This window comes from Neodiprion virginianus, chromosome 1 (genome assembly GCF_021901495.1).
Source record: "Neodiprion virginianus isolate iyNeoVirg1 chromosome 1, iyNeoVirg1.1, whole genome shotgun sequence".
Taxonomy (NCBI): Eukaryota; Metazoa; Arthropoda; class Insecta; order Hymenoptera; family Diprionidae; genus Neodiprion; species Neodiprion virginianus.
In genome coordinates this window covers 37,128,837-37,154,681 of record NC_060877.1, presented here as the reverse complement: position 1 = coordinate 37,154,681, position 25,845 = coordinate 37,128,837, and the positions used below count along the sequence as shown (strand labels likewise).

The 25,845-nt window shown below is 38.1% G+C and overlaps 2 protein-coding genes across 2 annotated transcripts; one reads left to right on the top strand and one right to left on the bottom strand.

Moving 5' to 3' along the window:
- Positions 1-1,552: 1,552 nt before the first annotated feature.
- On the bottom strand, positions 1,553-25,330 carry LOC124310067 (EF-hand domain-containing protein D2 homolog). The gene is made up of 4 exons (XM_046773641.1): positions 24,831-25,330; positions 4,122-4,269; positions 2,767-2,901; positions 1,553-2,610 (listed from the first exon to the last, which is right to left on the bottom strand). Exons 1-4 carry the CDS (start codon positions 24,995-24,997, stop codon positions 2,473-2,475), a joined length of 588 nt encoding a protein of 195 aa, XP_046629597.1. The 5' UTR covers positions 24,998-25,330; the 3' UTR covers positions 1,553-2,472.
- Positions 11,917-16,328, top strand: LOC124310056 (venom carboxylesterase-6-like). Its single transcript, XM_046773590.1, has 7 exons — positions 11,917-12,337; positions 12,412-12,550; positions 13,085-13,430; positions 13,708-14,070; positions 15,036-15,199; positions 15,301-15,617; positions 15,705-16,328. The coding sequence occupies exons 1-7, from the start codon at positions 12,111-12,113 to the stop codon at positions 15,892-15,894; spliced, it is 1,746 nt and encodes a 581-aa protein (XP_046629546.1). The 5' UTR covers positions 11,917-12,110; the 3' UTR covers positions 15,895-16,328.
- Positions 25,331-25,845: the final 515 nt, after the last annotated feature.

Sequence of the window (25,845 nt, the reverse complement as noted above, 5' to 3'; positions counted from 1 at the left end):
CGTGTCGCTTAGCGAGTGCAAATTTCGTTTCTAGCGGCACCACCAGTTGTCGCTACGGTCTAGTTACCAGTTAACAATAACCTCATAAATACGACGAGTGAGCGTGAGTGAGCGAATACCCATATACATTTATGTGAACCACGGTCTTGTCTGGACCCCCCCTCGGCCCCTCCGCCACTGTTGATAAGATCGCAACGAACCTAGTGGCGACTAGTGAACACAAAAATTGCTTCAGTAAGCGACATACTCCCAATGGAGTTTCCAGACCTATATATAAGACCGTGTTATAGGAGGTATAGGATATGAAGATGCCATGAAGTGAGGAGTATTCGTTATCGACGCCCAGTCATTGCTGAAATAATAATACTTATATCCTATACTAACGACAGCAGCGCCACCACAGCCTATATATCTTTTTCATCGCTCTCAGGGTCCACATCCATAGTACAGCGTTCGGACTCCTTAACTCTAGGCTCCATGCAGGAGCGAATAAAGTAATACCACGAATGAAAATTAGCGCTTGTCGCTCACGGAATATGAATGTTTATATAGATTCGAGTCCCAAAGACGTTTTCATACCACTGGAATACTACCATCCTTTGACATAGAATACGTTTCTCAGAACTAATTTCCGATGGTAACATGAGAGTGTCGGTAAGCGTCGCGAAGGCAGTGGATAATGCAGAGAACATCTACCATTGCTTTGGGTATTGCAAAGATTTGCAATGACGTTACGTAATTAGCAATGACGAATTGATACTAATTGAATTTGGAAAATGTGAGATTATGAAAATTCTATACATGTGTTAGAAAATATTGAAGCTTTGTAAGTTTTCATTGAATATTCGTGAAAGTGAGTTTGTAAGTCGTTGACACTTAACCGTTAAAAATATCACCCCGCGCAGAAAAGTTCGTAAAGTTGGTACAAGAACGATAACGAGACACAAAACTCACATTAAATATTTTCATACTGTTTCAATATTCTTTAATTCGTTTTTTCGTCGAGTTACACATCTGCTCTTTGTGTATTAATTACCGTAAACACGTTAACTGGTAACGCAATCATCAATTCAGCATTTTGCTGAATGCAGACCGATGTTTGCGGATTGCCGTGACCCGCGATTTCAGGCGTATTATTCTGTAACGGGTGAAAAGGCACATAATCGAACGATTTTCTACTTCTCATTTCTTTTTTTATTTGCTTAAAATATAAGTGACGTTTTTACTAGGTATTTTCGAGATTTTGAGATTATCAACATTTACATTTATTACGATTTTAACGAAACCAAAAGAATAAAAATCTCTTGATTTTCATTTTCTGATGACAACGCCATTATTCACAGGGAAAATGTGAAGTTGGGATGGAATATAGGATATTAGGAAACGTGAAAACATCTTGCTCTTCAACTATATTTAAATTCAAAATAATGAGAAAACTGCATTTGCATAGTGGAATATCACGCTGATGGGAGTGGTTGGACGTTTATAACTGATACATTGACTGAAATAATGATTATTTGAAAACTGAAAATAATTGTTATTCAATTATTAGTACGTATTAAATAATATTTTATTTACATTATAACACGTCATGCCTTGAACATTCACATTAATTTTAAAATTCCATGTAACTCGCGAGGGTGAATTATATATATGACGATCTTAAAAATCTACCAGAACATGTGTATTATGTGTATGGTATGTATGTATAATAACTATATCAGTCGTTTGCTTTCTAACGTTGAATTCTGGGCAACTTTCTTTTCTTCAACTATAATAATTCTTTCTATTTACTAAAATAAATGCAACGTAATTTATACTAAATCATGACGAAGCTTTTTTTCCTTCCTTTTCACAACCGCGTCAGCCTACAGAAAAGATTTCAAATTGGATAATCAACCTCGTCTAAATTATTATACACATAGCGACGATAATACAATGCAATATTTCGTAGCGAATTTCCCGCTGATGTCAATTCGCATAAAACTATGCAATACAATATACATGCGATAAAGTATTATTACATATGTAATATAATTTTTTCTAACATTTTTTTTTTGTTTCCTGACGAAGATTGACTATTACGATCTTACTTGAAGTTATCTACCTATACATCTATCTATCTATCTATCTATACATTATAATATATTCGTTCTCTTGTTTTGAGCAAGTTGCAAGTTGTCATATACCTTTTACCTTTAACATAACCGCAAAGATGTCTGATAGATAACTTCAATTATACGCATTCTACATATAACATATTTATAAACGCGTTCAATAATTATATAACACCTAGCTTCATATCAACAAACAATTATCAAAATTTTACAATACATCGAAATTTTACAAAACTATATCGCATACTTTGACTCCGGAGCTCTATTTTTTTTTTCTTCACAACTTTTATAGCATACATATTGTTGTTTCGTTACTCTCCTCTTCTCCTCTCTCATTTTCTTCCAGTTTCTTATCTCAATTATTACCAAAGAGGGCAGCCTTTTCACGAAATTGTGCGCGTCTGGCAGCTTTTTCTTCTTCCTCGCGTTTACGGTCCTCTTGCTCCATCCGGATCTCATCTTCAAATTTATTGGCTTTGCGTAACTCGTCGATCTAGATTTAATAACGATCGATTATGCACCAGATATTCTCATGTATAATTAGACGAAATTTAATGATGCAAGAATCAACAAATTCAAAACAAGTTCAATAAAGAAAGCTAAAATGACTGATAACAGAATAGTCAAGCGATTCTTATCCAATACACACCTTGGCTTCGAAGAAGTTTTTCGCACCGTTTACGCCCACTTCGTCAACGTCGACTTCCGTCAGTCTTGCAAGTTGTCCCAGCCCGGATCCCTGGTCCAGCTCACCGGCTCGAGCTTTTCGGTATATCAGGAGAAACTGAAAAGTTATAAACATGAAAAAACGATGATCAAACAACACTTATTGTTGGACGTAAAAGCTGAGTAAGCAGTTTTTTTAATTAACGAATAGCAAATTTATTACGGGGATCACTTTTTCATCTTTCCGCTACAATATCACCCAAACATACAGTTCATTTTTCAAATAATGCGATAGAAGATTCAAATAACACCCAAACTCCGAGTGTTGGTAAAAATTTGGTAGAACGAAATTTGGAAAATGATTGCGTGTCTGCAATTCTGAGATCGCTTTTTCTCTTCTTTCATTTCTCATTGCCGGACGTAGGTTCGGAATTAATACGGGTGATGTGCAGATTTTCTGTTCGCGAATTAGTCACGAATAATGATAATGAATTTTTCATCACTTTTGTACGTTTCGGTGATTCACAGCTGACACAGCTTCGCTAAAAGGCAGTTTCACGATGAATGCATCGAGGATTAGTCAGCCTCAGGTAAAATAACCGCGGAGAATTGACTGGATTCATTGTTTCGACGAGACGGCCCTTTTGTCGAATGGCACTCGACGAGACCAACGATAATAAGTGATTAAAAACCGGGCTTGCGGGAATTTCAGTCGCTATATATATTTTATTTTTCATGTTCTCTTTGGCCGTGGATAAATACGCAGTGTCTTTCCTGCTTAGATTGTTAATTATACTAACTTCGAGCCACTGGCGAATCTCCGGCACGGTTAGTTGATGCTCACTGACTCGAAAGCTTCCGTGTATATTATTCATCTTGTAACTGTGTAACCAAGGAGAATTGGAGGAGCGAAATTTCAAGGAACTGCGCATTACTGAACGCGTTGAATTCAGTGTTACGCGAAGGAATTCTTTAGTTCATTTATTTATTTTTTTATATTACATAAGCTCTAAAATGTTTTAATTAACTACTCTAATGCGCGATTTTTTTTACATCGAAGAAATTTATAATCAAACCATTCGGCGAGTTAATGTTCAAGCTTTGCTGAAAGTGATCGCATTTCATTCGGTTAATTAAATTGAAATGAAGTAATTATTGTTTCTTCCAAAATGAATGTTTTCGCTAGGGTCGAAATCGATCGAAATTGATCGTCGATCAGGATTTCAATTTCAGCTGCGCCCCAGGCTTTTACCGAAAAAATTCCATTATTTTTTCTAAAGTTGAATCGTTAATTTTGTAGCGAAAATTGCAATAACGGTTGGAGTGATTTTCTCTTACCTCTCGGAAAGAGATTCGGCTGTCACGATCCTCGTCTACCTCCTGAATCATGGCTTTCAGGCCAAGATGAGTCTGCGGAGCCCCGAGAACTTCCATCATCCGTTTGAGTTCAGCGAGATCAAGGAAACCGTCGCGGCCGTCGTCAAATCTGGAAAGAAAAGACAATTAATGAATATAAATAAAAAAATAACAAGCACAAAGGAGTTGACGAATCGACGAATATTTGTGTCAATCACTTTATTCCGAAGATACAGAGTGAATTCTTAACGACTGCATGGTCCGTCGTCTGCTAAAATTTGATGCGCATGCGCATTACGACGAACCGTGCGGTCGTTAGGAATTCACTGCCAAAATATATGTATATACAAATGTGATTCGATTAATATTCGTAGAACCATATCCGGATCAGAAAATAACATAGCTCGGGTTGACATTCGTCGAAGAATAAGTAAACGACCAAAAAATACGTCGAACTGTATCCTGTATAACTGAACACCTATAAACCCCGCGTAGTAAACTATCGATCGAAAAATCAATCCATGCGGAAGTTGTTTTTCTGCAAATACCGATAAGCTGGCATCGAAGCAATAATATCCGATTAGGCGGTTGGCCTGCTGGAAATTACAGTGCATCGGAAACGGAGGAAGCAGCCTTCTAGAAATCGATTACCTTCAACCGCATGCAGTCTCCACTTTGGCGCAAAGTTGAAAGCTCGCTGAACGGTGGCAAAATCTTTTCGTCCGTTGCAAGCTCGCCTATTTGCGAATCGTCTATAAATAAACCGAATCGATTTTCACTCTCGGTAACGTTTACACACTCTTCCCAAAGAGAGCGATGTTTAACATTCTATTCCATCGTCTTTATGATTGAATAAAATTCCATATGAGATATGAAAAAACAATTTTTCCAATCGCAGATGTGCAGCAACTGCAGCAGCGATTTAAATAAACAGTCGCAACGTGTTTTTTTTTTTTTTTTTTTTTTTTTTTTTCACCAAAGTTTTTCAATTACGGAGAGGTACACTAGCGAAGATCGGATATCAAAGTCGGGACTCACTTCGCCTTATAAGGCCCCGAGGCTTCGTCGTCAGGCCCCGAGGCACAGCGTTCGCGTATTTTCATTCAGTCGACTGCACTGACTAAAGTCAGAATAATTATAAGTTTCTGCACCGTTATAAGTATAATGTTACACGCTCGTGCGATGTCACTATAAATTTACTATACCCACGCTACAGCATTAAATATTGCAAGTTCAAGCATATTTGTCGTAAGTAATGGTTCATTCTTCCGACAAGGATAAAATGCCCGTAATTGTCGATTCTATTCCAGTACAGTTAATTTTTTAATACATGAAAAATAATCTACTCACGTAACGCGGTAATTTTCTACATGCTGTTAAAAATTGTTTCTTTGACTCGAAGACGGGATCGAAAAATAGAAATTTCGTTTTCCGTCCAAAAAATTACAGAGCGAAGAACCATCGTAATGAAAAGAATCGTTAGAAATCGCAGAAATGTACAAATACTACGACAATAAAATTGCGTGAGATCGATCGAACTTTACGTTCCCAGCTATATATTATACTTGGTTAAACTTTCTCGATGAACATTTAGAATTTCTCTTAACCTGAAGGTACGTGCCATGCAATTGTAGAATATCAATTTCATCGTGAGGAATTTCTTTAAATACTACACGATATGTAATTCAAGTTTGTTCGTTTTCTTTAATCGAGTAAAAATTTCTTTTTTTATATTTTTCCATCGTCATACGGTCGGTGCTAAAAAAATTGAAAAAAAAAAGTAAAGAAAAAACAAACGAACTACTGCATCTTTTCCAAAACTAAAAACTGAAACTGCGCATTGTGCAGGATGTGACGTCGTAACCGCAAGTGGGTTGCGTAATAAAAATGACCAGATGCACTCTGCATTGCGGTTAGTTCAGTTATATGTATACAATGTTTATACACACGTGGGTGACGAACACCCCGAGTGTTCCGATCGATCGAGCCAATGTAAAGGGCAAAGTTGTCTCAAGCCTTTTAGTCGGCGATGAATCAAGACAACGAAGAATCAAGCAGACTCGAAATGAGATGAAGAGAAAAATCTCACGGTTAATGCTGTTGAAATTTTGTCTCAGCAATGCTGATGCGGATGGAAATAAAAATATAAAACTGCACGCAGCGGATATTGAAATTGGAATTCGAAATAACTGGATTTTTTATACTTTTGGCTGACTCACTATTCGTTTACATTATTCGCGTAGATATGTCTTTGATAATATGGTGGCGTTTTATTTCCTTGAGAATTCGTGAACCTTGACATTACGCGACGATATTTCAACTCCTCCGCATGCGATCCTCGCGTATATTTCGTTCTTTTCTTTCCCCTCTTCCTTTTTTTCTGACCCCGGTTTCGTTCCTCTTTTATTCTTTACCGAGCTAGGCTTCGTTTTATTCTTGTTTCGTTGCAGATTCGGTTCGTAAAAGATTAAATATCTCCGCAGGATGTGGAGCCAAAGACGCTCGTTTGGTATCCACCTTTTGCGGGCTAACGATAAGAACGACGGGTCAACGGGTGTAGAAATAATTTACGACACGAGTTATGGTTTGTCACGTATTTTGGGTGTAACAAAAGTCGAAATCTCTTCACCAGGCGTTATACATCCTACACCTTTACAGAATCGTACAGACCCATAATGTTAGGATTTAGGTTCGACACGTCATCGTTTATACATCTTTGACTGTTTACTTTCACCGTCGAGACATATATGCAACTGGACCCAGGTTTTAAGTATTCACTGTGTACCGTGTAAGCTTTCAATTTTTTCAAAATTTTATGGACTATTTCAACTCGGTACATAGATGCAAGGCATCCGACGACTGTCCAAAGTTCTCAGAATCCGTATTATTTTACTGCGTCGGATAACCAATTTCGAACCAGTCGTAGGTATTAGAATAGGTTTCCAAAATTATAGTGGTTCTGTTTAAAAAAAAAAAAAAAAAGAAGATTTCAGGCAAAAGTTACACGGTTTTAAGAGAATCACACCGTCAGTTTCTTCGAGAAATGAACCGTTCGCAGGAATTTAATACCAAAGCAATTTTCGACGGTCATCATTTTTTTGGAAGAAGTAAAACTTGAGGACATTATCGTGACAAATGATCGCTCGGATGATCATCAACCGATTTGAGCGTGCTCCAAAGTTCGGAGAAAGCTGAACACAAAAATCGAGAAAACGGTAACCTCGAATATTCTGACATTGAACTGATAATATTTTTTTATTCTTCATGGACTGAAGAAACGGTAAGAAAATTCGAAATTGAACTTTTTATACATTCCATAGAATTGAGTCTGTGAAGAATTCCACTTTCGGGATACGAATCGTGCATTTTTTTACTCCCTTTTTTTTTCTTCTCATCTTGTTCTTGTTCTCTCGCATAAACTTATGTCAGTCGATCCGTCTGCCTTCTAGTCTGCGGATTGTTTTCAGCCTCGGCTGCCAAGAAGGCGCCGTCGAAGAAGGTTCTACTGACAATAAGATTAGACAGGGAAAAATATATCATAGAATATTCGCAGCGATGTATTGAAATGCTTACGATTCATTGACATTGATTTCGAGTGATTTGTATTGATTTCTACCTTGTAATGCGATTACCATTCGTTTCCAATGCTAACCACGCGGATTTCCAATGATTTCCAATTATTTTTAGGCGTCTATCAATCATTTCCAGATCAGGCAGAATCACAGAAAATTACAAATATTGTCACTGGTAATCAATAAAACGCTGGGAGATCATTCGAAATCAAGGGATATCAATTTGTTGGAATATTTCAGTCATTTGAGTTCATTTGCTTTCCAATTGTTAAATTTATCACTTCGTTAATTGAATGGCTATTTATCGTTTATCGAATTCCAGCAGGCTATCGGCAAAATACGAGTGACAAATCACGCTTCATTTATTTCCATTCGAATTTATATCGTCTGATTCAGATAATTTCGATCCTTTAATCAAATATGAAATATTTCGAAAAAAAATTTTCAGACTTTCTAGTTTTTTTATACAATTCCGGTTTCTGCCTCTCTCCAATAAAATTTATATTTATATATAATTTGTAATTGCAACGCGAAATCAGTTTCTGAGGTTGACTCTACTTTTTTAGCCAAACAAGGCTTCAACGTCAATTTATTCTTGCACAAGCATTGAATTTTCGCAACAGTTGCAAGAAAATATAGTAACGAGAAAGAATAGTAACGGATACCAGACTTTCCGGTAACAGCTAGAAAACTAATTTTCATTTGGTATCTAGAACAATATCTTTCGATTGTGGTAAAAAATGAAAATAGTTAAGGACTGAGCGGTAACCGGAACGACAATTTCTCTCAGTGTATTATCAGACAGTAAAAAAAAGTATTTAACACGAAGAGATGATTACAGAATTACGCACCAGATAAATCCCACAGTAACCGTGCATTTTCACGATATATTGAATTTTGTATCCGTAACACATGAGTCGGGTAGGAAAAAGGTCAATGGAACTGTGCATTTGGTTTCACTCACAATGCGATCCATGCGCTGCATGCGTTACATCATGCGCATGTAAATTACACACACATATTGATTCGTCAACGATTTGCATCTGGGGTCTGCGCATTGAGATAATTGTTTACAATGGCATTCGCTTCAAAGCTTTCAGCTGGTGAATTGTTGGTTTCAATCCGATATGCGTGCACGTTGTGTACGTAGACGTCAGAAAACGCAAATGGATACACGACTTTTAAAGTCTCTTAGAATTCGGTCAAGGCGAGCAGCCTTCGATCGTGCGTAATGCTCGTTTGATTTCCAACACCGACCGGATCGTACAATTCAAGTTATCAAACGGCTTCGAGCTCCACGATAAGAATGGAAAAACCAAATAGGACAGAAGTACGGATTAAATGGAAAGCGTAAAAGTCAAACGTTTTGTCAAAAGTCTAACTCTTAAATAGATCGCCAATTTGTAAGCTGTGCGAAATCGAAAGGAACTCTACAAGTGTAACGGGTATCGTTGAAGAAAATAACACACTCACTTTCCTCACTCGCCTGTAGAAAAAATTGGTCTATATACTTATGCCTGAAAAATTATGAACCGTGAATATGAAAATTTTATAACTTCCTGCACACTTTCGCCGTAATTTTTTTGCGGAACGTTAATTAGACGGCTGTGTTAACATCTGTAATAATTTCAGGTCTGTCTAGCGGCTTGTAAAACCATATAATGTTCACGTATTATTTATTAATTACTACTTCAGTCGATAATTATCTCTTCCGGTAGACGCGCAGGTGTAATTATGATTCACGTTTCTTCTTCAGTTCTTCACCGTTGAATCGAGTTGGATAAGTAATTAAAATGTTCACATATGTACCAGAATCAAACTTGCATAGGTGTAATTTATATAAAGTAGTACGGTACATTGAAGTGAAACGAAAGAGATCTTCACATGAAATTCAAATAATTACCTATTTTAAAATACTCATATCGTGATAATTTTTACGCCAATTTTCACTGGATAATTCCACATCAATTGTCTCGGTAGCAGGTATTTTAGACGGTTTGTAATTATAAATGGATCACCGTTTTCATTTATCACTTGAATAAATATTCGTGCGAAAATTGATTCACTGAAATTGCGAAAATACCTATTTTAGCTAGAGCTAATTAGCGCTCAATTATCGAGGTGTTGAATACAACGAATATAATTGTACTTATTGGACACAAACGACAGAATGCATCTCCATGTATTGGAATTCGATAAAACCTCTGGCTTAATTAAAAAAGTTCACGTGTATGGGTATTGTATAAAATTCAGGTTATATTAAAAGCCTGTCGACAGCTATTCCAGACAATAGATTGTTAAATCATCGCATTGTGCGTAGGAAAAAAGTGTTCTAGATACGTGAATCGAAATTCGATCCTTTTCTTCATTTTATTTTTGAGCATAATCAGTTGCGCATTGATATAAACTGCTTTCTTCATCCGCAGAGCGATAAAATATTTAAGAAAACTGAATTATCTTGTCGACAATTACGATTGACAAGTATTTTGTTTGCAATTTGATTATTCTCCTGGAAAATATAATTCTGTGAGATTTTCCGCGCAGTTTTCACCGTTCTGCACATTTTCATCAATTCTCAGCTTGATTGCAATCACGATTCAAATTGCCTGATTTCCCGGCAAACAACTTCTCGAGTGCATTCACTGCACGTGTGCATACGAGGTATTCTGCATATTGCCACTTTGTCATTGCCTAGTCAGCACTGGAGGTTGCAATTTTTACTGCCTTCGAACCATGCGTCTGTTTTTTCGTTTTTATCGCGAGTATAACGAAATGTGAAATAGAGGCTGAACTGCTGCAGGTAATCTTATATGCAAATATAATTTTACAAATGCATATGATTTGACAGGTTTCGATTAATCGTTTTCAGAACAATCGATTTAGCGGCCCGGCAAAAAAACATTTGGTTTCAGCTGCATGGGATGTATTTAGTAAATTTTATGCTTTTGTGTGTGCTGAATCCATGAATCCAAAAATGAATTCCATTTCCCTCCATTACGTACAGTATTTTTGCAAAATACAAGATATTTGAACACAAAAAAAAAGCACAACAGTAATGAAAAAACATTGAACTAAACAATGTTTCTTTATGAAATGTACTTGACATTCCGTGTTCATTCTTTTCACCTATGAAACCTTTTCTCCTTCTCTTTGATACTTCTTCGAACATGTATCCACTTTCAATTTTATGTTTCCCTGTTTGTATTTATTCCTGAGTCTAACTCTAATCCGTATTAAATGGAAGTAAGAAATGAATTTTGTGCAGGATTTTTGGAAACGAGAAGCTGGATACCAGATTTCGAATTGAATGGGAATTTCACTCCAAATGAAACTACAAACGCGAACTCACGAAAAAACCAGACGTGATGGAACTTTTTGATTATTTTTCCCGATTCCGCTGAGAGCGAGAATTCATAAGAAAAAGTATAAGCAACACGTGCAGCTTTTTTATTTGCAGACCTGTATTATTGTTTTATCAATTAAATACGATCGTTAACGAATAATCGATCAATCCCACGGTCCTGCTATTCAACTTCTTTGTAACAACCCGCTCGTTCTTGTTGTTGGAAAATACGGCAGCAGTGTCAAAATACCCGGGGGGGATGATATGCCGGAGCTTTATATAGCCCAACGAAACGCACCAGTGCACGGCGTGCGTCGTAACGACGTAGGAGGCATTGACTCGAACCATAAATTTGGAATGACCGACAAACAGAGAGATTGCAACTACATATAAGTGATACACGTTACGTGATATATCCGTAACGATTGCGCGATTTGAAGTAATCGTATGAGAGACGATTAAAACGTAAAAAATGAATTATTTATCAGAAAATAAACTCACATTTCTATAGATAGCAACGACTTTTTATCCAGTACATAACTTTCTTTTTGCAAAGCTTATGAAGCGGCGTAATTTACACAGCTTTATAAGTGAGCATGTTCAATTATTTATTGTTTATTTATTGATATACGGTTAGTTGAAATTGAAGTTGAGATAAGAAATTACTTGGATATGATAAGACGGTGAAAGTATACAGCAGAGTATAATGGTTCGTTTATCTGGTTTAGACGCAAATTTTTATATGGAAACTGGAGTCCATTGTTATCGGGTGATCACTTTTTCCGCAGATATTTTCGGCACTGAGTCGATTTCCGACATTGCGACATGTTGTGCAACGATGGAATTTGGCGTTTATGTGTCGAAATCGGTGAGACAAGATTCATTTTCTTGTTTTTATTTTCGGTTATCATTATGAAAGAGAAATACGAGCCAATGGAGATAAAAGTCTTGCGTCTAGATAATGTTAAACACTCCCTCCCTTTCCGGAGGGCGATCAAGAATTGAATCTAGAATTCTTTCAGTAGTTACTTTGTTCTGGTCAGTCAGAGGACCGACATGGCTTTCCATATTCCGGTGAATTATTCATTACTGACTATTCTGATATTAACGACAAACATTAACGATTATTCAGCTGGCCTTGCTCAGGCGAATAGCATCGTTCGTCAGACAGTGAACATTCCTCAAGGTACCTTGCTGGGCACGGTTCGAAAGACCATCCACAATCGAACGGTTTCAGCATTTTTGGGTATACCGTACGCGCAACCGCCGGTTGGGGATCTCAGGTAAATTATGGACGGATCATCTCGTTTTTGTTGTCAACCGAATGACGGTGGATCTACACCTTTTGAAACGACAGGTTCCGGAATCCTGTACCTGCTGATGGCTGGAGTGGGACTCGCGATGCCACCTTGGATTCGGAAATGTGCCCCCAGTTACTGGGGAACGAAGTTAAGGGAAAGGAAGACTGTTTGTGGATCAACGCTTACACGCCGAAGGTAATTTGAACGTATCCAGGTGCCGATCACTTAGAAATCGAATCAATGATTCCAATTCATTGTCTTGGGTTCGTGCATTTTCACTCATTCCCAACGTCATCTTTGGTTTCCAATCATTTGTTTCCCAGTGATTTTGGATTGGATAGAATCATAGGAAATCATAAAAAGTTAGTGGCAATCATCTCTATAAGGCTAAGAAATCGACGGAAATCACTTGGCGAAGTGAAAGTTGACGAAAGCACATGATAATGGAGGAATCAGTAGAAGGTTAACGAATTGAAACCATTCGACGATTTCCACCATCGTGTGATTTTGAGTGAGTTGCACTAATTTTCAACGACTCAAGTCGTCTCGATTGATTTCTCATTATTGTTTCAAAGAATGATAAAATCGTTCGAGTTCCTTTGATCCACAACTTGATTTTCAACTGTGTTAATTCACCACTTTTCCAATTTAGCGAACGACCCCTCTCCAAAGCGTCTCATCTGCGTTGCGTTCGTAATTAAAGCACCCGTTAATCTGTTCAAAAAACAGCTCCCGAAGGGTGATAATTCATCGCTACTTCCAGTGATGGTTTACATCTACGGAGGAGCCTTTACCTCCGGAAACGCAAGATCCGACAGGTACGGACCAGAGTATTTACTCGATGCGAACATAGTTCTCTTTCTACCGAGTCACCGAGTCGGTCCATTTGGATATTTGAGCACCGGTGACGAAGTCGCGTCTGGTAATTGGGGCCTCAAGGACCAGATCCTCGCACTTAAATGGGTCCAGAATAACGCAAGATACTTTGGTGGCGATCCGGACCGAGTCACACTGTTCGGTGCAAGTTCGGGCGGTGCCTGCGTCCATCTTTTAACCTTATCAGACCTCACCATTGGTAAGACACCATATGCAGTAATAGCGATGAACATCGACTTGTTCATCCCTGATCCTCATCGATCTGATCAATCACCATTTGCTTCTTTCAAGTAAGGCGTACTGGTAACGGATTGTAGTAAATTTATACTACGATCATGATGTATCGATCGATTCTTTGGTCCCTTATAACTGCATATTGGTCTAACTATTCGAATACTACTCATACTTGTCGATACTTCCGTATTGGCTGCGGTATCATGACGAGTGAATACATTTTTTGTTTTACCTACCAACAGGACTGTTTCACAAATACATAACGCAGAGCGGATCGGCTCTCGGTATCTGGTCCCAATTACCAAGATCTGGTTACTCGAGCCGGGCTTACCAACTTGGCGAGTACGTCGGCTGCTCGAACAAGACGTCAGCGGCTCTGGTCAAGTGCCTACGAGAAATTGACTTCGCCAAAATCATAGCTACGGCACCGCGTTTCATTCGCTGGCATATATGGCCGGCAATTGTTTGGGCCCCAACTGACGAGCCGAATATCGAAGGCGCGGTATTTACCGACACTACGGCTAATATATTTGCGGCTGGGAAAATCCGGGACTTGCCTTGGATCTCCGGTGTTGTCCGAGATGAAGCGATTCTCTATACCGTTAGTGAGTGTCTCAACAATATTGCCCTCTTGTTTACTCGTGTGGAAGACCTTCGGACGTTTCAGCCAAGCGAGAAGGTTTCCTAATCACTGAATTATCAAACAGTATGAAGCGCCTCGTGATTATATTATTGCAACCTTTTGCTTACTTAAACAAATGTGAACTGCAGCCTTGAATCATTAGCAGTCGAAGTTATAAGGGCATTTCAGATTAGGGTGATAGCGTGTTCTATCTTATGTAGTGCACAAACGAAACAACGCATGTAACGATGGTTCAATGCCAAAGTTCAGATCAGATGGAATGTCAACATGAGTGGCGTTTCACTAGACAAAGATTTGATAAGCCCGAGCAGCCTAGATCGTTACAGCAAGTTTATTGCACACAAGTAACATCAGATCTCGTAACATAACGGTGGGAACCACAAGAGGTCGAAAAAGTATCCACCAAAAAGCAGGAAATAATGGTTCAACAAGTCGCCGTCGCAACAAGAATGGCGCTTATAAGCAATGAGGGAAACAATCTGATTGGTGCTCAGCAATCAGGGTTTTATTGGGTTCAATCTGATTTCTGGCGTTTGGTGGAACTTTTAGTGCAAAAACGTCATCTTAATTGTCATCTACTTTACGGACACTTTCTACCATGTACACGGAGATAGTCCTCCTTACCTTTACCCTCCATAAATTTCAGCTACACTAAGTGCGCTAGACCCAAGTAATTACAAAGGATTTGAAATAACTTGAGGTAATGACCTGACTTCGACTGATTGTCATTATTTCGGAGGATTTCGACCGATTTTAGGGAACTTTACAGGCGGCTTCAAAGCGAGTGCATGGGTTAATACCAGAGGGATCGTAAAACCTTCGTAGAAGGTTCGGTTATCTAATCCCAAGCCACTTATGTGCTGATTCAAATCAACTTTGTTTCGATTACTCGTTAAACATTCTTATGCTACGTTCGAATGGTTGCAGAGTTTTTCGAAGACAAGGAACTGTTTCGCCGCTTTCTGGAGAACTTCGATGCTGTTCTACCTCAAGCTGCAACGTTGGATTATCAACAGGATAAAGGGGCTGCTTACGTCGATGCCGTGAAGTCGTACTACTTGACAGGTGGTCTAAGTGGAAATGAAAGTTTGGTGAGATACTGTGAATTACGAATGCAAAATCAGGTTTAGAACATGGATTCTGCGCGCTGAGAAACGGAGCTTTTTGATTTATGGATTTTTCCCACTGACAGATACTCCAAAACGTTACGGACGCCTTCGGCGACGTTCTTTTTCGATATCCAGCCTACAGCGCACTTCTTCAGCACCACGCTGTCGCGAAAAATCCGCAGTATTTCTACACACTGCAGTACCGGGGCACTTTCAGCAACATCTTTTTCTCCCAGGACAATCCGAAAAGCTTGGGTGTGGGACACGGTGATGATACGTTTTACATATATTTCCCGGAGTTGCAGTTTTCACCCGCCATTTACAACAGAACCGTTACAAAAAGAGATTTGGAAGTTACGGACATCATGGTACAGTTGTGGACGTCCTTTGCGATCGACGGGTAACGGTTTTCGATACTAGCGACACGATTCAAAAAAATATTCTGCGAGCTATGCGAAATCTCTGACAATGGATAATCGTTTTTCAGAACACCAACTTCCCCGGCTTTAAACGGGACACCGTGGGCCCCATTCTCTGCAACAGAGGGCAACTATCTTAGGATAGGAAATGAATACGAGGTATCACTGGGAATGGAACATGCCTTTTATAAAGAGCGAATGGAGTTTTGGTCGACTGTAACGGAAGTCACACGAAAACGTTGGTCTCGATCACCTTAGCTGACAGTCTAAAACAGAATTTTCTAGAAAACTTATTAGATAGACCAAATACTCCAAGTACAAAAATCTCGCGCGTGGCTGCGTTGAATTGACTCGAAGAAAGGATAAAGTCGTACAACGTCATGCAGATCAACCGACTGTTTAGAAGTCGAGTGTATTGTAATGTACATATTCTGTTATGCTCGAGGAATCTTGGATAGAAAAGTATAGGATTTATAAAGAATCATATTCCTGGAGCACGTAAGACGTGAGTTTGGGATTAAAAACTCGATCATCATCCAACGATAAGCATATAATTAGTATGAAAAAACACCTCTTCCATAACGTTATCTGTTTCGATTGAATCACTGTCTCATCGTTCACCATATTAAAAGTGGTTCGAATCAATTACTTTCCTACATACCTGGTTGGTACATGAAATAAATTTCACCACCATAACTGATTGTGAGTGTGTTACATCATTTTATTCTCCAAGCGTAACCTTCTACTTTGATTCTTTGGTATGCGTTCAAGTTTCCGTCTGTACAATTCAATAATCGATAACCTGACCGATGACCGAAATAAGTAGTCCGCATGGATTCGTATTAGTAATCAAGACAGTGCGTTAGAAATTTTCGATCAAGACACACATACATGCCTTGGCGCATTTGATATTCAAGTGGCGATTTTCGAAGCTACGTACCCGACATACCTTACAGTATGTACAGGCGAGTACTGTAATGGATGATAATGTTTAAATGAACAGAGCTTATCGCGTACCGTTAAATACTCAGGATGCAAGATACCCGAGTGCACGCTTATAGAACTCTCAAAGATAAACCCGCCGTCGGATTAATATTATTAAATCAAGCCGTTGCAGCGACGTTGCACACGATAAAGAAACGGAGCTTTAGGCCCTGGTTCAGCGTTTTTTACAATCCTACTCCTCGCAGGGAAGACGATGAAGATGACAATACCGATGAATTCGATATCCGATATCGCTCAGGTTGCTTCTGCAGTTTATGGCCTAAGAAGAAGGGATATTGATTCCGTAATTTGCGAGCGTCCACGTTTTGTTAAAAATTATGTAGTTCGGGATACGGGATGAAAATTATTTTTGTACAACTGTGACCTTTCATCCATCGTCACTTGTACTATATTTTCTTCCAACTATTGCGACGGTAAATTAATGTTCAAGTTTTATTTTACTGAAAAAATTTAAGAATACGAACAATTTTTAGCCGTTATTACGATGTAACGATACACGTTTTACTAGAATTTTCCAGTAACTTTGAGAAGCGAAATTTTCTTCATTTTATGGAGAAGATTCAAATCGCGTTGTCTAATCGCACTGATCTCGTTATTATATAAGAATAATTTACATACGTGTGACGTGCATTTTTTTTTAACCTTTTGCCATAAATTTATGCTACGTAACAATTGTATATTCAACTGTAACTGAACACAGCACGTAGAAATAATTTCACTTTACCGAGGCGTTTTCGCAAGTCTTTGAGTTCAGACAGCTTCGTCTAACTAATCGCCCGATCGATTTGCTACCGCTGAAAATTTATGCGAAGAGATGAATCTATTGGCATATAATATTCAACGAGCGGCTTGACCGTGTCGACCTTGACCCGAAACATGGCGTTTTTCTTTACTCGTATGCTCAAGGTCGCATTCTTGAATGTTAATTTTGCCTTTGAGTCACCTGTGACGTTGGCAACTTTGTTCGAAATACTTTTTGCACTCTGTGTGGATGAAAAATGTAAGCATATTTGCAATTCTTGATAGTTTAATTCACTTGGTTTGAATTGTTGATGAGTTTCAAATTTTTTGCACATCTGACTAATCGAAATACGACCGGTTGGAGTTGTTTTCTCGTTACTCCGAGTGTTGCAGGTTTTCGAATCACGCGATGAAGCATACTGAGCAAATTCTTCACCGAGTGTAATTTTTTTTCAATCGAAGGAAATCCATTTCTGGCATTCTTAATCCTCTGAGCTGAAATTTGTTTACGTACAATTCGTGACTTTACCTCGCACGTTTCAATTCACTAACAAACAAGTTTGAAAGTGCTTGAAAATATAACAATGTTATACAAAAGAGCGACGAAACGTGCCTGGTAGTATAAAGATTGAAAAAGCACGGTGAGGTTGATTTAGGTGCTTATTTTTAGGCTATCGTCAAAGTGTCAGCTTCTCCGAAGTGTAATGAATATTACAAAAGAGAAGCAGAAGAATTTTGTCAAAAGCTTGATGTAACGTTACACGGACCATGATAACAACTCTTCACTAGCCCAGCCCGTTGCTGAATAACGTCGAGTAACTCGTCTCACTAAAGAGCTTCTTCGTTCTTTCTTTCCTTTGAAACGTAACCGTACTCTCTTCGCTCGCGTACCGATCGAGATAAAACGACGCGTAGGAAAAAAGCTATTCAAAATTTTTCAACAACAGGAAAGCGCGAACGAATAAAAAAATAAGAAATAAAATAGTAAAAACGAATCGAATTAAGAGGCAAAACAACTCAAACGTAACAAGCGATTCGCATAGTTTTCTTCTTAGTTTAAATGTACCTTCGTTAAATATGTTATCATCGTGATCGTTAATGTTGAAAGTAAAAAAAATGGAAAAAAAAAATGAAAAAAAAAGACAAGAAAACGCAATCGTAAAAGGATAGAAGCGAACCAAAGGCTGACCATGTTCGTCACTTATTTGGGTAGACGTAAAGCTCTGTCTAATTGACCCGTATAAACGCAGACTTGCTCAATCAGTTTGACTGTTACGACTAGGCGCCATGATATCACGCTCGTTAATTGTTGAGATTGATATTGAAATTTACAACGTGATCGTGGTTGATACCGAGCTTCCAGAGTCGGTTGTGAAAAAATTGTGAAATCGATGGCGGTTGGCGAGAATTTTTAACACGAAAGGCGTTTCGTTATTCATCGCTGATTATTGCAGAGCTTTGCCGACTATTCCTCGGTTATTTTCTTTCCCTTTTAGCACAGTTATTTTGAGATTGAACCGCCTGGAGTGAAGTGGCGATAAAATAACCACAACCAATATCCGTGTCGATGTAATTATGGAATATGGAGTGAAGCCGAGACTCTATATTTTTATAAGACACGATTACGGATTTATGCAAGAAATAAATATTGGCGGTAATTTTTATATGCCTGAAATTAATTCAACGGATACTGGTCGGTTTGGATTGAGATAAAACGTGGTTGAAATATTAACACTGACACGTTCGGTCAATTGTTACTAAGAAAATCGCGACACGTGTCGCAGAAGTTGCAAGCTTTGAGAACGAGTCGAGTCGTCATCGCGGCGAAATAGCTTCCTGGTTGTTACATACATTATAGAAGGGCGTGGAGAAAATTATCTTGTGCCAGTATATAAAGCTATTTTTAAGGTCGAAATAATACTGCCGGAGATAACGAAACCATGCTGACCGCGGACAGAAAGATAAAATGCAAAACTTCGCTTGCCACGCTGCGATAAATATAAATTATTCTCACTCTTCGTACACAGCAAGGAATCAGAAACGAACAATATTTAAGATGTGAGAGAAAACAATAAAAGGAAAGAAAATCCTTTGTTGACTGTCTATTATCGACAATTGACATTGACTTTACTAGTTGTTTAGCTACGTGGCCGGAGGGTCGGAGTTCAAAACGATCAAACGGTCCGTCAGCAACGGTTCAACAAGCCGAACATGACGAACGAAACACGCAGAGTTACATGTTACAACAAATGAATGACGACGGTGATGATTAATATTATGAAAAAAAAAAATTAAAATTGTTTTCAATCACAATGAACAAGAAGGAAATGGTGGTTAAGCGCAAAGGGTCAGAGAGTTCGTGACCCAGTGCTATGATAGACCCCAGTATATTGCGTACAATGGTAATTTATTGTTATTATTGTTATTATTATTATATACATGTACGAAACACACACGTTGCGTAATAAATGCAGCCCGTTGTGAATTTTTCACCGTAAATATTTATCGGGCCAATGAAAATTGCGCCACGATTCTTGACGTGGATTGTACAGCGAATTCAATTCCGAAAGGAAATTGTAACAAGTATAATGTTTCAATAGATCATATTGAAGTTAGTTACGTTATCATTTACTGCTCTACAATAAATTGTTAAAATTTTCCCGAAACTCATGAATTAAATTGAAATTGTTCGAATTATTAAAAAAAAAAAAAAACTGTTAAAAATAGTGTGCATTTGAAGTTTGACGGTGAATATCTTCTGAACGACGTTAATTTAATTGACTAATCACAAGAGACCATTATATTGTAGAGCAGTAAATTTCCGACACAATCACGAGTTGCGCGTATTATAATGACTTTTTTTTTTGAAGAGTTATAAAATTCATAAAAAAAAAAAAAAAGACATTTACCTTAAAATGATCAAACTTTAACCATCAATAACTTCTGAACAGTGAGGTATGCAAAAAAATTGTAAGAGACCTTTTTTTTTAGAGAATTCAATTTCCTACGAGAATATAAGACGAATTTTTTTTTTTATAAATAGGAGATACCGAGAGGCGGAGGACCTTCCTATTAAAATTAAGAGCTCATACTTGGAGAGGATGTTTTTGAGGTCTCTACCAACCAAGTTTTCGGAGTATAAAGTGAAAAAAAAAAATAGTCGATTATTTTGGCCCACCCCAATAAATATATATATATATATATATGTATTGATAAAAGTTGTAGAATTCGGTAGGATTTTATCAACTCGAGCCAAACCTGATATTGAGAAATTGGTAACCGTTCCACAAGTGAAAATGTTCCAAAAAATGTTCCGCCAATTTGAAAGGTTGCAATCTATACCGACGTCGAGAAAAATCAGGTATAAATAGTAACGTGAAACGAAAATAAGCGAGATACTCTCCAGCAGTGATCATATTTTCTCCGAGGTCTCTTAAGAGAGAAGGAAAGAGAGTGAGAGAGAGAGAGAGAGAGAGAGAGAAAAAGAGAGAAGGAGAGAAGAAGATGGACTCCGGGCAGCGTCTCAAGTCTCGCCAAGATGTTTTTTTTTTTTTTTTATCCCTTTTTCCAAGCTTTTACCTTTTTTTTCTCTCTCTCTCTCTCTCTCTCTCTCTTTCTCGTCCGCCTTTACACACACTTTTTCTTTGCCGGTATTTTGAACCGGCTGTTGTAGGGCGGCTCTGGCGACGCCGCCGAGGTCTGACAATGCGGCGCAAAGGTTGGACGTTCCACCAATCCTGCAGGTACGATTCAGGGCCGCACCGTTACACAATTTGCCTTCCTTCCACCCTCCTTCTCAAGAATTTGGAGCTTTGGCCGAGAAAAAAGCAGAAAAAAAAACAAAGAAGAATCCCGAAAATCGGTGAATCGGGAGAAAAGTGAACCGTCGTATCGATTATTCATCGATTTCTACAATCTAACAATCTAATTAGGTATAGTTTCCATCTGATTTTGATCTCATCTCGATAACAGTACTGCTTCTGACGGTATGTTGCACTGTGAGAAAAAAAAAAGGGAGAAGAGAAAATCGTAATATGTTTATCAAATAATGTAAATCATCTCGAAATAAACTCGCACGATAGATTATAATCGATGAAATATTTACAATAATTTTTACCGAATTTGTAAGTTTCTACAATTATGTGGCAATCATCATTATCGCGATAATGTGATAGTGTTACGTACCATATTGAAGTTAGTAGCGTTAATGTAACGGAATATTGAAACTAAAATTAATCATCTGTTTGAAAATTTAGAACGGTTGGAAGGAATTTAATTTAAAAAATCTGAATACACTTTGCGTTTTAAAAATAGATTACTCGATTTCAGACGATCCTAGATTCGCGAAGTAATGATTTTACCTAAAAGTGAACAAGTTATGACGAACTTCACTCTCTTCGTTACATGAGAACGTGTGTTGAGCCGAATTGACCTGAATTTTCTTCTGCATTGTATACACGTATTCTCCTATATGTAAAATGTGTGTATACGTTGTGTAAACGTTATTTTACATTCTTTTAACACTACACTTGAGATCACAGGCAGCACCGCTCCCCCCCCCCTCATCTTTCGCTTTGTAAGAGATAAGCTGGAAACTTCACTCTACAGATAAGATAAAGAGGATCGTGAGTTTGCCATTTTTTATATCGTGCTGGTATATAATGTACACAAATAAATTCCAGTTTACAGGATTGTAAAAAAAGAAACGTAATAATACACCGCAGAAATTTGAAAAACAAAAAGTTGTTTGCTTTTTTTTTTTACGAATAATCAGCAAAATTCTTGATTTAATTAACATCGTCGCTGATCCCGGCTAAGCTTTGGGATAATATTTAAAGCAATAATCTGCACGCAATAAATCGCAGAATTAAGCGATTCGTTATCTTTGAGACCTTTACGGTTATCCGTTTAGTGAAGGCGAAGAAACAGGTGTTGTGTGAACAAAGTTCATTCGCGAAGATGAAGTTAGTAACGTTACTTTAACGACGTATGATTAGGAAAAATCGTTACTTTGTACCTTTAGCAATGTCCGAAATTTAGTAAATCCGAATAAAACAAAAAAAAACAATAAAAAAACGTGCTTTTAATACGAAAGGCCAACTTGCACTTGAAATTCATTCTAATATTGAGAAATTAGGATTTTTTCCCGGATGTTTAATTACGTCAACGTTATTAACTTCGGTCTCATATTTATTCGACATTGGTTAAATTATATGAAAAAATGTAATTAGTATACTACAATTTAATTTAGCTCTTATGTATTATATTCTAGAATAGGTTTGAATAATTGAAGAGGCTTTCAAGCAGATAACATTTACGCAGCTTGATCGAGTATCTGATCAACTGATCGATTGTAATGGAGACACGTGTGAATGTATACAGAATTCAATTCAACGCAGCGATAAATTTATTACAAAACAATGTTCAAAAGGAATACGTATGAAAAACAAAAAGTATTCAGCACTCGGTATTTTTTTAAATTTTTACTTTTAATTTATTACAAAATAATGTTCAAAAGGAATACGTATGAAAAACAAAAAGTATTCAGCACTCGGTAATCGAGTAGAAGGATTGACCGTCGGCATTGAGTGGAATGGGAATAAAGATTTAAAAAAATACTGTAATTTGTACCCATTGCACAAATTGCAAAACATGATAGTGATATAACGCGACTGATAAGCGGCTAAGAAATTCGGGAATTCAAATGTTAATTGCTGGCATCGTCGAGACGATTCTCTGAAATCATCTTCGAAGATTAAAATTTCTGTTTCACGCTCTGTTGTCCGACAAATATTACGTACGTATGCAAAATTGTGTTTCAATCAACAATTGCGCTGCAGAAAAGATCCGCCGTTTTATTTATACAACACAGGGGAAAAAATTGACGGACGAACCACGTCGGAAGAATATCGAGGAATGAAAATAAACTGAGAATATGAGATACTTGTAAGGTATAATCATGCGATCCTATAAGATGACGTGAATATACTCGAACCACATGGATCGGATTTCCAGTTCCAGTTTGCCACATACATCGCACGACCGCAAAAGATATTTTCAATGTCCTCATGTTTCCGGAGTATCAGTTTTTGCGGGTATTTTTTCTTCGTTTTCATCCTGGTATTCTATACCAGAAGCCTGTACAGTCCGATGTGACTCATGCGGTATATTTGCGTTTAAACGCATCCGATTCGTTACTCGTTTCGCACCTAGGTCCTGCTTTCGTTCCAACAATTCCAATCAATAGATAAGAAATACACCTTAAACTAATCATTTACCAGGCAGGAGTTTATACTCGATTTATAAACTGTCGCTTGGGGTGTTAATCTGTGCTTTTGATCAAGGTATCGCTGATTACTACTATGATGTATAATTGTGACGAGGCGATTACGCGAATTCGGAATACCGTACGATTCGTAATCGACATTTGAATTTCGTTACGGCACGTTTGTTTGCACAATATTGAAGGTGGATAGACTTCCGAGGAATCGAGATCAAAGGAAAAGTGAGCACGTGCGAAATCGGTTGTATTTAGTTACCGGTGTGCGTTACCTTGTACAAATGTTTATTCAATCGGGCAAAACCTTCCGTAATGTGTTACTGCTCTGCGAGATACGGGAGTGTCGTTTATTTTTTATTTGCCTTTTATATACCGATACCTTGTACTCGGGTTACAGCTACAGGCACAGGTATAACAAAGCATATAACACACGACTCTTGTTCGTTATCATCGCTCACACGGGTTCTCGTATTATACGAAATATTCACGCGTGTGGAGTAAGACTAATTATTTTTACAATCGAGTATTTGAATTCGATATCGTTGTCATTATTGGGACTATTATACGACCTTCAATGAACTTGAAGATACCGTATTTTCGAGGCGCCGGAAAGTCTTTTCAATGTGAAAAAATAGCGCATCATTGAAAATATAAATGTTTGGTTTTCAATTGTTTCAGGTTCGAAATTCAAGGAGGAGTTAATACATTTTATAAACAGTATTACAATATTAGAATCAATTTCAGAGTCGCAATGAAGCACATATATTTTAAACGAGATAATTTTATGCGAACAAAAACTATGCTATGTACATTGGATTTGCAACTTTTAGACAACTTTTGTTGAATCCCAGGCAAGTGACGGCGATTTGAGATGTGACACGAAGGGAAGCGAATTCGAAGCGCTTGCATCGTTTCTCTAGATTGGCTGGTGCCGCGTGACGTCAGCGCGGGAATAATGACAAATTCAAATAGTTGCCTGTTAGAAAACGTTTCACGTGGGGCGATTTCGGTCGAAATAATGCGTCATATAATACTATGCAATTATAACGTAACCGTAACTGTAGACCCGCGAATCGACTGATTAGCAAGGAATGACGCGGTAGAAATAATAACAATGTATGTAATAATAACAAATCGGCGTTTCGAGACACGACGCACTCTGACTCACCTGTTGAAGGTCTGCTCGTACTGCTTGATTTCGCGCCTCGAGAGTTCGTGGAATTCCGTGTACACGTTCACGTATTTGTACTCCTTCTTGACTTCTTTCCCCTCCTCGAGTTCCTCGTTGATCCTCTGTCTCCTGTTTAAAAGGTTACTCAATTCCGCGTCGGCCATTCTCGATCTTGTATTATTGTCTTTTGTTTTTCTGCGTCGATACGTCAGGTGCGATAAAGGCCTCTCAAACGCGTCAAGCCTTCCTTTATTTTTATTTCTTATTTTTGTTTTTTTACTTTACGAAGGTCTTGACTTTATTCTCAATGCTGCTCACTCGCTCTGCCGAAAAATATCGACGATCCTCTTCACCGGTCCGTTCGAAACGCGAACGCGACAGCGATTTCAAATCAGGAGTAAATAAAAACTCGGCTTCACCCTGAACCAGGCGTCACACGCCACGTGATACCTCGACGGTTGCGCGAGGACTAAACAAACTTCGCTCTCGCAGGCAGGTCTCTCTCTATCTGTCGAGCAGACTGCTACCTTCGTCGTAACGCGGCGGGCGGTCTGGGCATGCGCAGACTCTAACGATCGGTTCAAAACGTTCGAACACGCTCGCTGAATTTTTTTGAGAACTATCTTATCGACGGCGCAGGACGCGGTTCACTTTTGTTTATTTTTATATCAGTACGGAGGACGCACCCCTAACGAATCGCCTGTTGCTCTCATCGCTGATTCCCAAGGAGAAGTAGAATGACGAATATCTTTTTTCTGCAATACTTGGATTCCCGCAATCTTTGTTTAATCCACTACAACTATGACAACGTTAATCTATCGTTACAACAAAATCAAATTATCGTAAATGAAAAATGTCCTCACGACATCAGATCCTGGTTGTCGGCGCCATTTTATCACCGCATAACCTAAGGTTTTAATTTTAACGTAGGCAAATCGTAATTCTTGGGGTTTCGAATTACTCATGTCACATAAATTTATGAAACGTAATCAATAAAATATCTGTTTTATCA